General features: G+C 39.9%; 1 protein-coding gene across 4 annotated transcripts in view; it reads left to right on the top strand.

Annotated features, from left to right (window-relative positions):
* The window catches only part of HTT (huntingtin), a 4,811,037-nt gene that overhangs the window by 3,211,750 nt on the left and 1,582,000 nt on the right, over nucleotides 1–17,287 (top strand). For all 4 annotated transcript variants that reach the window (XM_044062924.1, XM_044062926.1, XM_044062925.1 and 1 more), the window contains one exon: nucleotides 4,892–5,030. In XM_044062924.1, coding sequence (XP_043918859.1) covers nucleotides 4,892–5,030 — 139 coding nt within the window. The remainder of the gene's footprint in view (nucleotides 1–4,891; nucleotides 5,031–17,287) is intronic.

A 17,287-nucleotide genomic window follows, 5' to 3' on the forward strand; every position in this document is an offset into this window, starting at 1 on the left:
GAAGAATGATGTCATGTGAAGCAGCTCTGTGTTATCAATTTAAAAAGAGAGAATCAGGGAGCTCAGAGCATTTTGTCTTGAGAACATCCAGCATCACCAGCACTGCTTTGCTCTATATGTAAGTTATTTAGAACTGTGTTTTCTCTTGGATATAGCTAGGAAATAGGAAGATTAGACTAGTTTGTTTTTCTGTGATGTCAGAAATTTTCTACTGTATTATTTTAAGTATTTCTCTGTGATCTCTGAACTCTTGACTAGCCCTTTGTAGTAAGAAATATTGTCTTCTGTTTTTATTTATTATTAAATATTTTTAAACCTTTCAACTGTGGCTGTTTTTTGTAGAGATATTTTAAGCTCTAAGAGTACATTGCATGTATATAGTGATACTGTACCAAGTCACTCTAATAAGCCTTGACTGTTCAGTCACACGTACCATTTGGATAATAATATTGCACGGTAAATGGACACCCTTTCAGAAGGGCCTTTGAGTAGCTGATGTTAGTAGGTTGTGGCAGCTGGTGCTACCTTTTAGACTGGGCAGAAAAGGGACACAGCTGGAGAACCTGTGCCAGCCTTCCCCAGGAGTGTCTGTGTGGTTGTGTATAACTCTTATCTCAAAGTGTGTGTGTGTCAGCTACTTGGACAGGGACACAAAGCACTGGTTTGACAGAGAAGGTGCTGGAGGTTTTAGCTTGCCTACTAGGCTGAGATCTGGACCCTATAGCTGTGCCAGTGGGGAGTCTTATTGGGGACCTGGAGAGAAAGGGAGAAACCAGCCCCAGACTGACTGTGATCTCTGTGTGCTCTTAAGGGAAATTGTACTTTACTGTGTGTGTATTTATTATCCTTTCCCTATATGGATGCCCCTCACTTGTGTTAGTGGTGAGGATTGAGGCTCCTTGATTGCTGGGCCAGTGCACGGGCATAACACTAGTGTTTTTTTTTAAATAAAATGATGTTAACAGTTAGTGAAATAGGCATTGTGCCACCAGGCGTGAGTGGCACTTGCCCTTTCAGGTTGTTGTTCTTTTTCACTGGGTGAGGATGTGGGAGCTCAATAAGCAACATACAGGATGGAATTTCTTTGCATATGCTTCTTATTTAATGCTTTGGAACCCTAACTCATTGTAATAGTAAAAGACAGAACCACCAGTAGTTATAAGGGTGTATATCATAAGTCCGAAAGCACAAATGTCCAAATGCCGAAAGTTCGAACTGGGAAGTTCGAAGTCTAAAAATAATGAAGCCGCAGAACATCAAATTATTTTCCAGGGAAAGAATTCAGTGGGCTGTTTCCCCTGCTTTGCTATTTCCTCCACTGTGGTGTGATCTCGGAGTTGGTATATTTAAGTAGGGGGGGTTTGAGGGGCACAGCCCCCCACATTAGTAACAGTATGTAGTGTTCGTGTGTTTCCGCATTTCATACCAGAACAGCGATTTTTTTTTTCCCTGGGGAAAAAAATCACTGTTCTGAGTGTTGGGAGTTTTCAGTTTTTAATTTTTGGGTTCGATATTTACATAGTTGTAGTTTTGACAGTTCCGACTATGTGATATAGACCCAGTTATAAGGCTATAGTCCCAGGCACCAGCTTTGAAGGAGTTTTGACAGCTTATAGTCTACATTTTTTTTTTACAATTTCTTTTCAGTTTCAATTAGTACTACATCATCATGTTGTCCTTCTCTGGAACAAGTACTGCTGCTATGGCATGGTTCACCAAGTCCTGTCATTTACTGACAGAGCATACAAAATAATATAGTAGAGCAGTAGCAAGAGTGGCAGACACTGGCAGATCAAATTTACAGTTGTTTTTTTTATTGCTTGCAGCAGTACTAGTAGTAAAAATGTGCTGCTTTGCCTTTTGTGTACTTCCTGCTTTCCCCTTCTACCTGAATACACAATGTGAGTAAAATATTTATTTCTGATGTTATAGATTTTTCAAAATTATGATTCCACTCCAAATACTTGCCACCAAGTATAAAATGATTCCATAAACGATTATATAGGCTCAAACAAGTATTTATTCCAAAATAAACGAGTAAAACAATACACAATGTCAGGTCAAGGGCTTTCATGCTTTAACTATTGGGACGACTTCTGAACCTGATAACAATTGTATCCACAATCATACGATATTAACTGTTTAAGCATGTGGATACAGATGTCCCAATAGTTAAGGGACAAAATCATACTCGGTGGCAAGTATTTCCTGCTATTTTCCAGTGGAGTGGAGCCTTTGGAGTGGTTACCAGTAAAGAGTGGCTACATTTGCACGCTGTGTCTTCTTTATTAAAATTGTGATTTCCTCACTGTGCTTCATCAGAATCAGGAATTGATTTCCGCTTTAGTTTTCTTGCGCTACCCACTTCCCTTTGGTGTCTGTATAAAAGGAGAGTCTGTGGACATGCTTTCTTCTGAGATATGTGATTAAGTGGTGTGGCAACATACTGGTTAAATGTTCAAAAGTGGTAAAGCAATATAAATAACTAATCAGTTATGTGATGATGTAAGCTGAAAGGGGAATATAGATTTGTAAACACAACAATTTGAATTTCCCCATATTAGTGTCTAGCAACCAAGGTACAGGGATACAAGCCAACATAGCTTTTTTAGATTTCTGTAAAGCCTTCATCTCAGTGGACTACAGTTTACTGAATAATAACTGTGATACTTAACAACAAATACTCCAACTGGATTTCCCAGTTGAAAGAAAGAGAGATGAAGTTTAAAGAGAAGTTTGGAAAATGGGTATCTGTAAGGAAATAAGCACTACAAGGCTTTTCGTGGGGACCAGTCTTTTATTCACAGTTTGTTTAAGTGGCATTGTTATGCCTTCAAAAGTAGTAAAAAAAAGTATGCAGTTAATGTTAAAATTGCAGCCTGCATTACAGTTGAGGAAAGTTATTGCTGACAAGTAGTCCCTTAATTTGCTGCTTAACCAAACAACTAAGGATATATTAAATCTTACTAAAAGAGAAAGCCCTGTTACTATACTTGGTATCCTACAGACTGCGAAGAGATGACCTGTTTCTGGCATGCTGGGCATTCTCCAACCCATTACTGGTACATTTACTGCACATCAGCAACTCAGATAACTTCATAAATACTTGGTCTAGGGATCTAAACCTCTTCTTCCACATCAAGAGAATGGTTTGGAGGGACAGGTATATCTCACAGAGCATACAGCTGTTCTTTAACAGACTCCCCAACCACATAAAACAAAATTCATCCATGTCTATATTCAAAGTGCAGGTTATATGGATGGGAAACAGAAAATTTACCTGAGGACTGCCCCCTGTAGTACTAATGGAAAGAGGAAACTTCTAAATGCTTTCTCCCACATATGGCTCCCCTCAAATTATCTTTGGTATGATCCTAGTTATTCTCATGTGGGGTAATATATAATTATTGATGATGGGATGGGTAAGCCCAGTGTATAACCAAATGGGATAAGTTATTTTGAGCACAAAAATGGAAACTAGCTGGGCTTAAAATGGTCCAAAAGGGCAGATAGCCTAGTACTTACCTATGAAAAATAAGCAAGGGTTTGCCATACTATTCAGTTGATGGTTAGATCAGTGAGGTCAAGTAGTACAATTACATGATTTATTGTTAGGTGTTGAAATTACGTTAGCTGCTTGTATAGATCAAGTTTTCTGCAAAACAAACAAAAAAGCATTGCTGAGGATTCTGGGAAATAGAAATCTGTCAGTCATGATAGACCCTTTATAAGCATCCTTAGTTAGATCGCTTCTCATGTATTGATCTTGTGTTGTACCCTAACGCTAAGGCTCACAAGAGTCCATGTTTTCGGAAGCTTTTTTAAAAATGTTTCTTGAGACAGTGTTATGATTGTGATACAGAAGCCTTTTTTAAATAGAAGCAGTATTTTAGTAATCATAGCTTCGAAGAAGAAATGACAGCTATTTGCAGCAGACCTCTTTCCTCTCCTCCCTTTCTTTCTTTCTTCCCTTTTGGATTTGACATGTTTTTCTTAATCTTATGTTTTTGTTTGATTACCTCCCTGCTTATTCTGTTCCAGTATAGTGGTTCTTCATGCCTTGTCTCATTTTCTGCTTAGTGTAAGAATGAAGCACCGGTGGTGCAGTGGTTAGCATTGTCACCTCATAGCAATAGGTTCTTTGTTCAGTTCTCGGCTGGAGTGCCTTTTGTGTGGAGTCTACATATCCTCCCTGCATTTCACATGGGTTTCCTCCGGGTGCTCCGGTTTCCTCCCACATTCCAAAGACGTGTCTGGAGCATTTCTCCCTGGGCCTTCGCTGAAAATGGGCTTTGTCCCAGTCAGACTTTCCCAGTAAGCAAATGTTAAATAGAAAAACAAAATAAATGAAAGGAGAAATCTGAAGTTATTAAATCATTTCATAGACAAAAATTATCACAGTTGGCCAGTCTTTCAACTTCCTGATACTTTCTAACTCTAAACTGTAATTGTGGTTTCTGCTAAAAAGAGGTATCTTAAAATATATTGTAGTAGGCTCTTTCATGACTATATTTATATTGTTGAAAGATAACTAGTGATGGAGTAATGAAATAATGTGAAACATTATTAAAACAGTGATAGAATAATAATTTTTTTGGACAGTAAGGCTTTCATGCACTCAGAGTAAATGTTGTAATGTAACTCAGTCGCTTGTAATTCTCTGTAATTTTCATTATTTGTCATGGTAGATAACATTTTTTTTTTCAAGTCTTGGACACTGCTGAATTCATGTGCAGTTATTATCTTTGTAAGGCAATAACATAATACCTATAAATTTAAGATTTCTGAGATTGTGTCTTTCTTGGTGAGTATGATAATAAAGCTTAACCATATTTAATCAGACAAGTTATAATTTTGGTTGTAATTCATATATTTTCCCTTCTTCCAACAGACGACATAGTCTTTCTAGTACCAAATTACTGAGCCCACAAATATCTGAAGAAAATGACTGCAAGTCTGAATCCAAACTGAGCATGTGCAATATAGAAATTGTAAGAAGAGGAGCTCTTATTTTGTTCTGTGATTATGTTGTAAGTATGAAGATCTACTGATTTATTTACATTAATTCAACTTTAATAATGTAATTTCTTCATTAGCCCTTGGTGCTGAAAGTTTGGAAGCTAGTTAAAAAAAAATAGTCTGATAGCAAATTTCATAAATCCAGGCAAAGGCTGCAGAGAAGGCCAACATAATCAGCATGGAAAATGGTTTGTAAAATTTGCTTTGACCCCCATCCCCCAGCACGCATACACTCCAGACATACTTAAACTTTTTCTTATCAGCCGCAAAGCAAATGCTTTAGTAAGGAGGAAATGAAGCTGAAATGCCAATTTTATCTCCTCTTGGAGATGGAAAAGGAAATCTGATAAGCATTTTACTACTTTCTCCCCCTTGCTTTCCATACTTCAGTCCTCCAGTGACTCATTCAGCTTGTTCCTTCTCTGTATGGTGAGAGCTAATCACAGGACTCCATGATACAGGTAATAGTTTATTTTTTTATTTACTTGTTTTATTACTGAAGTGCTAACCCTTAAATCCAAGCAGCAGCTGGACAAGTTTGGTATGCATCCTCTCACACTTGGATGCTATTGCCCATGCCTACCTCTGGCTGTGACATGTTCCTCTTAGTGAGATAATACCATTTCTGGGCATCAGTTGCTGCTCTGATACTTACTCTACACTCAGATTCCACTGGGCAGCAATAGACTTAGCTGCCTTTCTTCTCCTAGGATAGGTGAGTCATCATCAGTTATTCATTCCCATTCTCCCTCATTGGCTCCTCCAGCACTAGGTTGCTAGTTGATCCCAGATCATCTTGGTCAGTCAGTACTGCATTCCCTGTGTGCCCTGGAGCTGAGTAGTCTAATATGAATTTTGCCTGTTGTACATGCTTCATAATACCATCAAAATGATTGTACCATTGTGACGATAATTGTTTTTTAATAAGAAAGTATGTTGATTGTACCCCCAAACCTCAGTGCTGTGTACCTTGTTACTTTCTGTAATGCTTTTCTTGAATTAACAACATTATTTATATGCTTTGATATAAATTATGATATTGCTGTTTTTTTGACCTTCTGTATTAGGTCTGTTGAGTTTTTCTTTGTCTGCTATCCCTCAGCTTGTTATTCCTGTCCCAGCCTCATGCTAAGAGGTGTAACTCTGCTTCCTGTAGGTCATTTAATGTCACTGTGCACAGAACAAGGAGAGCATTCCTAGGCCCTATACTTTGCATTTCAGCCATACCTTTTCTGTTACTAGCACATTTCAAATTCTGATACTTACATTCATAGAAAAATACCTATATTAAGCAGTTTAAGCCTTCCAAGTGTTGTAATGGCTGCTACATTGCATGTCGGGTTATGTACTATCACTGGGTCTTTTGACTGATTGAGGAGCACATTGTTTAAGCTGCCTTGTAAATGCCAGCTTTTCATCCTGACTACCGAAAGATGGAAAAGAAATAAGTGAGAGGCTTCAGTGATTTCGCTTAGATAGCAGTTGTCAGTGGTGCCCTGTAGAGTGACCAGCGGTAAAATCTTATATGTGATCCCAGACAGTGGCATGGAACAGCCAGAGATGCCTTTCATTGTGTTAGCATCTTATGCTGTCAACCCCCACTTGACTAACAAGCAAATGAGCTGATATGTGTCTTTAGCCCTTGATTGCTCACTGGAGGTATACACCTTACAGGTATATTGACTGGTGCTTTCCCAGTTGCTTTCATGATGCTGCCGTGGTCAAGCTGTTGGACCATATCATACTTAGCCTGCACCTGTGAAGCAGTTCCTTGAGTTCTGCAGCACAGCCTGAAGAGTTGTACGTGGAACTGAGAATTGTTCTCCCTGGGATTAAGGTCTTGGTCTGAGTCCAGTATAGCAATGATGGCTTCCTTATTTTTGCAGATTCTTTCTCAGTCTGGAATTTCAAGTAAACATAGAGAAATTTCTCATTCATTCTCACAAGATAATGTTTCTAGGATGTCCCCCATGGAACATTTTTTAAATTTATTTAACATTTTGTTCACGGGGAAAGTCCGAATTGGAACAAAGCCAATTTTCAGCAGAGGCTTGGGGAGAAATGCTCCAGACACATCTTTGAAACATGGGAGGAAACTGGAGCAGCCGGAGAAAACCCACATGAACGCAGGGAGGACATGCAGACTCTACACAGAAGCCACCTCAGCCGAGAACTAGCAAATCAGCACATATATTTTTTCTAACACCTTTATTAAATTATTATAGCCACATATACATTAATAAAAAAAAAGAAGAAAAAGCACGTTAACCTTTTTTAATTGCAAACATTATACATTGCATACCTATTTCCTTTTTTATACAACTCTAATTTAGCCCAACATCACATAAATTGCTCAATTCCTGTTCTCCTGTTGTTCTAGATTCAAATAAATACTCTGCCAGAGCAGGTCTTTCACTTATAGCCCCCTTGTCCCTTTTTTCTTGATTGTACTCTGATGTTAATCCCTGATAGGGAGGGCTGTCTGTAACCTGCAGACTAAACTTCTTAGTCTCACCCTCCCCCAATATTAACTTTTTTGTGTAGTTATTTACTCACAGTAACTTGGTTTCTTTGCCAGTTTTCTCCATTAAAATCCAGTCCTGTCTTGCTTATTTTTCTGTACTGCATCTTGCAGTCATCCCTATTGGCAAAATCTCCTTTCTCCATTCCTGTGTTGGCTTAGCTCTTATATTCATAAAGTTGCAGAAAGTTTTCTAATATTCTGTATGGCTGCTGTTATTCTCTTTATGGATGTACATATAAAATCCAACTCTATCCTTATTTCTTGAACTCCCCTCCCCTTCTTTGTCATCATCCCTTTCCACTTTAAATTATAACCTTCTGCTTGTGTTCTGTATTATGTCCCTTAACTACATAGCTCTAAAATATCCTTTCCAATTAGTCAATCCTAAACCACCTTGTTTTTTTGGGAGAATCAGTTTATCCCACTTAAGCTTTGCCTTTTCCCATCACAGATAAATTTCTTCAACTCTTTAGTAATTGTTGCCCAGTACTTCTCTGATTAATAAAAGTATGCCTGACATGTATATAAAATTAAAAGTATTTTCATTGATTGTATATTACTTTACATATTCATAAACGGACTATATATTGTTTTTTTTTGGTTTAATCTTTAGCCACATATCCTTAGCTGCCATAACATAAGCCCTTTTAATCCATACTTCTACATACTTCATCTTATCATATCTCTATAAATGTGGATATTGCTGAATTGATTTGTGTGTGGGTACATAATTTATGGCTATAGCCTTTGTATTAATTTTATATCTTATATAGATTTGAAACTGTCTTAAAATGTTGAACACCACCAAAATATACTTTTCAAGTACAAAATAATGTCATCTGCAAATAAAGCCAACATCTCTTGCTTACAATTCCAATATATCCTAGAATTTTTGAGTCCCTTATTTTTTTGCCAGTGGCTCGAAATGTAAAGCAAGTAGCAAAGGGGAAAGAGGACACTCCTGCCTGCTTCCTTTGTTCAGACACAACTTATTGGAGAGGAAGCCTCACACTTTAATACTTCCCTCCGAACCTTCATATATCCTCATAATTAATTTTATTATTATTTTGGGGAATACAACTGCTTTATTTGCCCTGCTCATAAAATCCCAGCTTACTCTGTTGAATGCTTTCTCTGCATAATGACTGACTAACAGATTTATTTTTTTGGTTTACTATCAGTATTTGTAATGGCAATTGTACGACTGCCGTTTGGTGGAAATCGTGGTTCTCAAGGTTCGCAATGCCGAATTGCAATATTGCAACCCATAATAACAAATGTGAAGCTGCATTCGTTATTATGAGTTTGGCATTGTGAATGGAGATTGTGGTACAGTGGAGAGTGGAAATTTCCTGTTTTCCTCAGTGTAGTCCAATTTCAGAGTTGGTATATTGAAGTTGCAGGGGGTGTGGGGGGTGTAGGGGGGGGCTTGCCCTCCTGCAATATGTACATGCTAACACAGACTTTGATTCCAAAAGTTTGGTGGTATGAATGGGGCCATTGCGCTTATCAGTTATGATATTTTGATCTAAACGGTGAGTACATTTCGAGATTTTGGTTTGGCATTCCACATTTTGATAGTAAACCTATTTTTTTACATTCTGCTTCCCTCTGGATCATCATTGTTGTGATCTGATGCTATCCTTGTCATTATTGATCATGGATGGGTCTTTGATCCGACATTGGATCCGAGTCGGCAAAGTGAGTGGCAGCTCCTGAGCTCGAGCTCCTCCCCTCCCAGATCTCCTGTTACCCATAATCCTCAGATTTTGTTTGCAGCGATTAGTGAATGGATGTGTTACGTGCTGCTCGAGCTCGTTAATTCAGTTAAGTGCCTTTTTGGGGTTTCTTTTCTGTCTCTCTTTTTCCCTCTGTCTAGTTTAGTTAGCTAGTGTACAATAGTTTTTCCTAGTTTAATAGTAGTCCCCCCCCCCCCGGCCATTAGGGTTTTTCCTCACCCTTTCCCTTCCTTACTTCCCCTCTATTTCTCCCTTGTTTTGTGTGTGTGTGTGTGTGTATGTGTGTGTGTGTGTGTGTGTGTGTGTGTGTGTGTGTTGCAGGGTTATGTTCTTTGTTTTGGTCATGTCTGACAAACTTTCAGGCTTCAGATGTTGCTCCTCATGCAGTTGGAATTTAGCTCCTGCCAACACTCATGAACAGTGTGTCTACTGTCTAGGAGAGCCCCATTTAGAGACTGAATGCGATATTTGTGCAAGGTGTAATCCTAGGGCTCTCCTAGAGCATAGAAATAAGTTGCTCCTTGAAGGGCTTGTTAAAGGGAGTCCCTTGGTCTTGGGCTTCCCTCCAAAGCCCCGTCTGATCCCAAGAAGAAGCCTTCTTCCTCTCAGGACTCCCCTGCTAAGCACCCCAGGCTCTCTGTCCCATGTGCCCTGGATCCAAGCCCAACCTCTGGGGCATCAGCTCCGGGGTCTTCAGCTCCCGCTGCCGGATCCGAATCCTTGGAGACTAGTAGGTCCTCAGATCCAATTGGAAAAAATCCCCCTTGGCTCTGACGACCTCGTCAGATCTGTCTGTAGGGATTCTTGCATGCTCAGATCCAACTGTGTCTTCGGATTCGAAGGCTGCCTTGGAGCCGGTTATTATTATCAATCCCCCAGCCACTTTCAGAGTCTTGAAACCGAAGAAGTCTAGTAGGTCCCCCTCTAGGGACCACAGACATTCTACCCATTCAGGCCATTCCTCAGTTTCTTCACAGTCTGAATCAAGTTTTCTACTCCCCAACGTTTCTTCTCTAAGACTCAGAGGGGTAGTAAAAAGCTATGGTTCCGCAGGACTCAGTCTTCCTTTCAGGATGCTCCTCAAGAATCCTCTTTTTCCAGCCAGGGAAGGGGATTTCATGGCAGACGCCGCCCCAGAGTCACAGGAGATCTGCAGAATCAGGCTTCTGAGACCCCTTCTCGGAGAAGCCCCCACAGTGCTCCTGAAGCGCTGCCCGACTGTCTGACTTTAGAGGTAGTCGGGGGTCGTATCTTCTTGAACTACCTGGCTTTGGCTGCTATCACCTCAGACCAGTGGGTGCTAAACATTGTGTCCAAGGGATACTTTATACCCTTGAATCACCCACCAATCCAAAAGTCACTCCTGAACATACCACCCAGCCAAAGGGAGTTGGCTCTCACAGAGGTGCAAGACCTACTTCAGAAAAAGGCCATCCAGAAGGTCCCAATAGGACAACAAGGATCCGGTACTTACTCTTGCTTCTTTTTAGTGTCCAAAAAAAAAAAGAAAAAGGGACCTGATTCCCATTCTGAACCTCAGCAAGTTGAAATTGTCAGTCAAGAAGTCGAAGTTCCGGATGGTCACTGTTCAGTCTGTCCTTCCACTTCTGTGCAAGGATGATTGGATGTGCTCGATAGAGCTCAAGGATGTGTATTATCGCATAAAAATAGACAGGCACTCCATGAGATTCCTGCACTTCTGGCTGGGGGCCAGTCATTATCAGTTCAGAGCCCTGCCCTTCCGTTAGTGCTGTCCCCCAGGTGTTCACCAAATGTATGGCAGTGGTAGCAGCCCATCTCCAGCTGCAGGCTTTTCAGGTCTTTCCATACCTAGAAGATTGGCTCCTTACAGTTCTCACAAAGCATCTGCTCTCTCTAGCCACAGACTTCATTTTAGTCTGTTTCATAATCTGGGCATTACAGTCATCCTTCCCAAGTCACACCTTTCTCCGTGTCAGAAACTGGAATTCATAGCAGTCCTTCTGGACATGGTGTCAGAGACTGTAGCTCTTTCCTTGTACAGGGTAGTCACTATCTGGGAGCAGTTTCTCCTCCTCCTGGATCGGGATAGTGTACCTGCCCATCTAATTCTTCAAGCCCTTGGGTTTATGGCGGCTATTTAGTTGGTTCACCTCACCAAGTATCACATGCAGGTGCTTCAGTGGACCTTGACCGTACAGTGGTCGGCTTATCTTCACCCTATGTCCATACCAATCTGAATATCTCGAGTCTGCCGGCATCACTTACTGTGGTGGCTCCGGTCCAAGGACCTTCTGATAGGGAGACCTTTTTGTCTCCCGCAACCCCAAGCCACGGTGCCCACGGACGCTCCCTTTTAAGGTGGGGGTGGGGCATTTTCAGGGAAGGACTGTCCAAGGCATGTGGTCCCCCTTGGAGATCAAGTTGCACATCAACGTCCCTAGAGATGAGAGCTGTCCTACTGTCATTGCGAGCTTTGCAGGGCTATCTCCCTCTTAGGACTGTAACAATTCAGACAGACAACATGGTGATAGTCTGGTACATCAGCAAGCGGGGGGGGACGGGACATGATCATACCTGCTGTGCAGAGAGGCCATGAGAGTGTGAGATGGGCAATGTCATCCAGGCACTTTCTTCTTGCAATGCATATCCCCAGTGATTCCAACTTGCTGGCAGACAAGCTCAGCAGGTTTATCCTGAGTCCCCATGAGCGATCCCTGAAACAGTCAGTGGCAAGCCAGATTTTTGACCAATGGGTTATTCCATGCTGTGATCTGTTTGCATCCCCAGCCAGTCACAAATGTAGCAAATACTTTGCCTTGACCTCCCCATGGCGGGAGTCACCTAGGGATACTCTGATTCATGATTGGCCACTGGGACTCCTGTATGCTTATTCCCCAGTGCCCCTAATTCCCAAAGTTTTACAGAAAGCCCGTCACCTGAAGGCTCACCTCATCCTCATTGCCCCCTTCTTGCCTTGTCAGACGTGGTTCTCCCTCCTCTGGTCTCATCTAAAATATCCGCCCTGGATATTAGATTCAGTCTGGGATCTCATCTTCCACCCATGAGGACTTCCCCCTCCCGACCTGACATCCCTGAGGCTGACAGCCTGGTACCTCCAGTTCCAATAATGGTCAGTCAAGTTAAGTTGCCTTCCCTGGTGAAGGACATTATTTTAGCATTCCAGAAGCCTTCCACTGTTCTTCTTTCGGCTTTTCCCGGTTAGGGGTTGCCACAGCAGAATGCCGGTACGCTAATGGCAGTTGATTTTTACGGTGCCAGCCCGACACCCAACCTTCAACGAAGGCACTCCCATTTAGAAGTTTTATTCAAGTAAATGGAAGAGGTTCTGTCTTTGGGCTCGTCAGAGGAACATTGAACACTTTAATGGTCCAGTTCTAGACATTCTGTCTTTTCTTTCTTTCTGTTCCAGGAAGGAGTGATCTTCTTGATGATTAAGTTGCAATTAGCAGCTATTTCTAACTTTCTCCCAGGAGTTAGTCCCATGTTTTCTTCTAGGTTCTGCAAAGCCTTTCTTAAGGGAGCATTCTTGCTTAAGCCTCCCTTCAAAGATCCTTCTCCTCCTTGGGATCTTACCTTGGTGCTGCAATCCCTGACACAACCTCCTTTCGAACCTGCTGTGAAGTGTGATATTAAGTTTCTATCCTGGAAGACTGCCTTTTTGGTGGCCATTACTTCCGCCAAGAGGGTTTCTGAATTGCAGGCTGTTTGCATAAAGCCCCCCCTTCATGATTTTTCACAAGGATAGGGTCTCTTTTAGAACCAGTCCTTCGTTCATTCCAAAATTAGCTTCAGAAACTAACCTAAATCAGTCTATTTAGCTTCCCGTCTTTTTTCCCAACTTTTCAAACAAAGGGGAGTATCAACTTTGTTGTCTAGATGTCCATAGGCAGTTACGTTTCTATTTAAAGAGGACTGAGAATTTTTGAAAGTCGGATCAGCTCTTTGTAGCCTTTTCCCAGGCCAGGAGAGGCAGAGCCATTTCCAAAGTGTCAGTTTCTTGTTGGATAGTTTCTTGTATAGCTCACCTTTACAAACGCAATCACAGGGATCTTCCCAAGCCTATTAAAGCTCATTCTACTAGGTCAGTAGCTACTTTTGGCATTCTGGGCCAGGATGTCCTTGGATGACATTTGTGCTGCGGCCTCTTGGTCAAAGTCCCATACTTTTGTAACAAATTACAAGTTTGATTTGGTATCTCGGGGTAGAGCCTTGTTTGGTTCTTCTGTGCTCCAGCATGTTCTTCTTTGAGACCTCACAGGGTTCTGGATAGCTGGGGACTCTGATCCATCTGTGATCAATAATGACACGGATTGCATCAGATAAAGAGTTATGTACTTAGCATAACTTGGAATCTTTGCTATCTGGTTTAGTTATTCATCACGTTCCCACCCTTCATCCCCCTCCTTGTGATGACCAGGGGATTCTTTAGGTAATGGTATGTTTGGTTCTGCTGTTCCTAGGTGGGGACAATGTCACTGTCCTGTTATTTATCTAGCAAACTCAATCTGAGGAGTATGGGTAACAGGAGTCCTGCGATGTGAGGACCTCAAGCTCAGGAGCTGTCGCTCATTTTGCCAGCTCAGTTCCGAGGTCGGATCCAAGACCCAACCGTGATGAATAATGACACTGGATAGCACAGATTCCAAGTTATGGTAAATACTTAACTCTTTTTAATGTTGCTAAGTGTTTCCTTCCCCCCTTCAAAACCACATTGATCCACATCTGTTAGTTTTGGCAACACCTTTGCCATTCCATTAGCTGGTATAGACATAAACACTTTGTAATCATGGTTTAACATTAAAATTAGTGTACATGAATATGGGTTCAATTGGCCTTTGCGCTCTTTGGGTAATATATCCACCACAGCATTCTTCCAAGATGCTGCCCCCCCCCTTAAAATACTGTTAAACAGAATCTTCCAGATCTTTATCACTTTCTCACCCCCCAACTTCCAGACTTCTACAGGAATGCCATCTGTTCCTGGAGATTTCCTTGCAGATTAAATATACACCATTCTTAACTCATTTCCTCCTATTTTAACTGTTGAGCCTCATCTTCTTTCAAACCTTGGCATAATTAAGTCCCCCCATAAATATTTCCATTTCTGCTCTTTCTTGGTTTCACCATTCTTTTGCTTTATACATGTTATCATACAATTTCTGAAATATCCCTTAATATCTGTATGGGATCTGTGGTTGATTCTTATCAAAAGATCCCCAAGTTTTTGTTTTTTTTTTAAAACAAGAAACACCTTTATTAAATTGTCGCGTATGACATAGGCAGTCATACATTTATATAAATGAAAACAAACCATATTGACATTATTTTAGATGCAAGCATCACAAACCATGTTGACAAATTTGTAGTTGCAAACATTATACATCACTTATAATCTATCCAATCATTGTCAGTCAGACATTCCAAAGCTCATTCAAATCCTGCACTCTTTTAAACCTTGTTCCTCCTCTGCATATGTTGTTTCCACAATTCCCATTTTTTCCTTTGTAATTTGCTCCTACCCTCTTCTAAAGATGCCAGTTGCATTTGTTTTATCTATGTTACTATATTCACTCTTTCTAGTAAAGTTGGTTTAGACTTTGATTTCCATTTTCAATTCCATTTTCTATCAATTGATTTTTTGGTAGCCACCATAATTAGACTTGGCAAGGAATTCCGATTGTGTATTACTGTATTATAGCTCAAACAAATCATTTCCTTAGTTACACCAATTTGCTCACCCAGTATGTCTAAGACAACAATCTGCAGGGAATCTTTAACGTCTACCAACTCATTGTACTCTCAGAAAAAAATCTTCCCAGTTACCTCTTTCTTCCCTGTCACACCTCCAAAGTTTGCTGTCTACCTGAGGAAAAATTCTTCGGAGTCTACTTGGGGTATAAAAATACTTACGTAAACATGTTGAAGCAAATATTGTAAATCTTCTAGACTTTGTTCCATATTTGGGAGACGTACATATATCCCCCATTGTGTCTTTGTGAATTGCTTATCCAGTCTCTCTTTCTAACCTCCCCTGATTTATTCTTATAGTTATCATGCAGTATATTTTGTATTCTCTGCTAATTATTCTTTTTTTTAACAGCAGCTTCTGTTCTAGTCTATAAAAACTCTAAAAGTACTGTTTTTTTTTTTTTTTTTTTTTCCTTAGGATCCTTCTGTTTGTTTCTCTTTGCCTATACTTTGATATCAGTCTTTGACAGGGAAGGCATTCTCTGTCCTGCATTCCAAATACATTTTTGGCCTCTTCTCATTCTTTTAAAAGGTCCCTACGTTTGGTGACAACCCATTCTACTTTCTGTTGCCTACGTTGTACTAAACGTTTTTGTGCTCTGGAGTTGTCATCAAAAAGTAGTTGGTTAACAGCAGTCTTTTTAAACTCATGCATATTATCCAAATACTGTCTTATTTTCTCTTTAGCACTCAACATTTGCTCCTCTTCTTGTTCTTTGAGATTCCTCTGATTCTGCAGTACTTTTAACCTTTGTCAGTCTCTCTAAATAATTCCTATTATTTCTTAACCACATGCATTTATTTTATTTCTGCAATATTTTTAAACTCAATTTTCATTTTATCCCACTCACTAGCTATCCCTTCTAAAGACACTTGTATTTTCACGAGTAACTCTTGAATAATTTGCACTACCCAGTCTTTAAATTCCTCTCTTTTTTTAGCAGGTAGGTGGGAAAGCACCATTGTCTCATTTTTAACTTCATTACCCTGCATTTTTTCTTTATTTTTATCAGTACATGACGTGAGATAGTTGTGGGATGTGCATGTGGAAGCTTTCAATTATAAATACACATGCTTCTGTGAAATATAATTTCTAACCACAAATGACAACTAGAATAATAATTTTGTTTGCGTTATTTGAGTGTAGCATTCTTATTGTTTTAAAACGTTTGGACATGTTATTTAAATTTAAAAACATTTTTATTGACGTCATTCTCGTCAATCATGTGATTTCTATTTAGAGTATTTAAGTGAACATGATTGGATGCATACCTCTAATCTTCTTAAAACCAGTAATCTGGGCAAATCCTAAAATAATGGGGCAAAGACCCCAAAATAGGGGCAGCTTTTAAATAATGCTCTTATAAATTTAGAAAGTTGCTAGAATAGTATGATTTGTGTTACCATGTATTTTCTGAAGGATATGGATTCTGAAACTCAATGTACATCATTATTTAGTAACTTCAGTCTTCAGTGATTTGCCAGAAAACCACAAATTTTATGAGGAACAGACCAAAATATGAGATAAAAATCTGAACATTGTCATTCTGTGAAAATCTGGACAGTTGATAGGTATGATTGTACATTTTTTTTTATCCTGATGAAGCATATATGCAAAATCTGTATTTAGCTAGTGGACTTGATTAAATAAATTTATGACATAACCTCCATGTTGTAAGAGCTGGTTATTTATTTTGGCTTAAATATAATTTCTTTTCGAGTCTAGCTCAGTTATTGTTCCTTGGGAAATAATGTGTAAATTCTGTACGAGTTTCTGCTATCTAATTCACATCTTCCATACCAAATATTTTCATAAATTTCTTCAAAAATCTACCCTCTTTTGTTATATTTCCTATCTAGGTCCCCTGTTACATTCTTCTTATTGCAAATTAAGTTCTACTGCCCACCTATAAGTATTATTTCCTGCTGAAAGTGGATTATTTCTCCCAATTTGTTCTTAAGCTCGATAATAGCAGTTTTGAGTGAAGTATAAATGCATACCAACATAATCCTCCTCCCTTGCCATTAACCCCTTACTAGCACAAAGCTACCATTATTGTCATTCTCTCCTTCTAACATTATTGGAGCTCCTCTCACAATCACTTTCTTTACTCCCATTTCCTTTGTCCCTGATATTTTGCCAGGTATCCATCCTGAAATCCATTCTTTGTCAAATTCACATGCTCATTTCTTTCCAAATCTGTCTCCTGCTGCATTGCTATTTGCACTGTGCATTTCTTAGTATAATTCAGTA

This window comes from Protopterus annectens, chromosome 2.part1 (genome assembly GCF_019279795.1).
Source record: "Protopterus annectens isolate FY-2018-M chromosome 2.part1, PAN1.0, whole genome shotgun sequence".
NCBI lineage: Eukaryota > Metazoa > Chordata > Ceratodontiformes > Protopteridae > Protopterus > Protopterus annectens.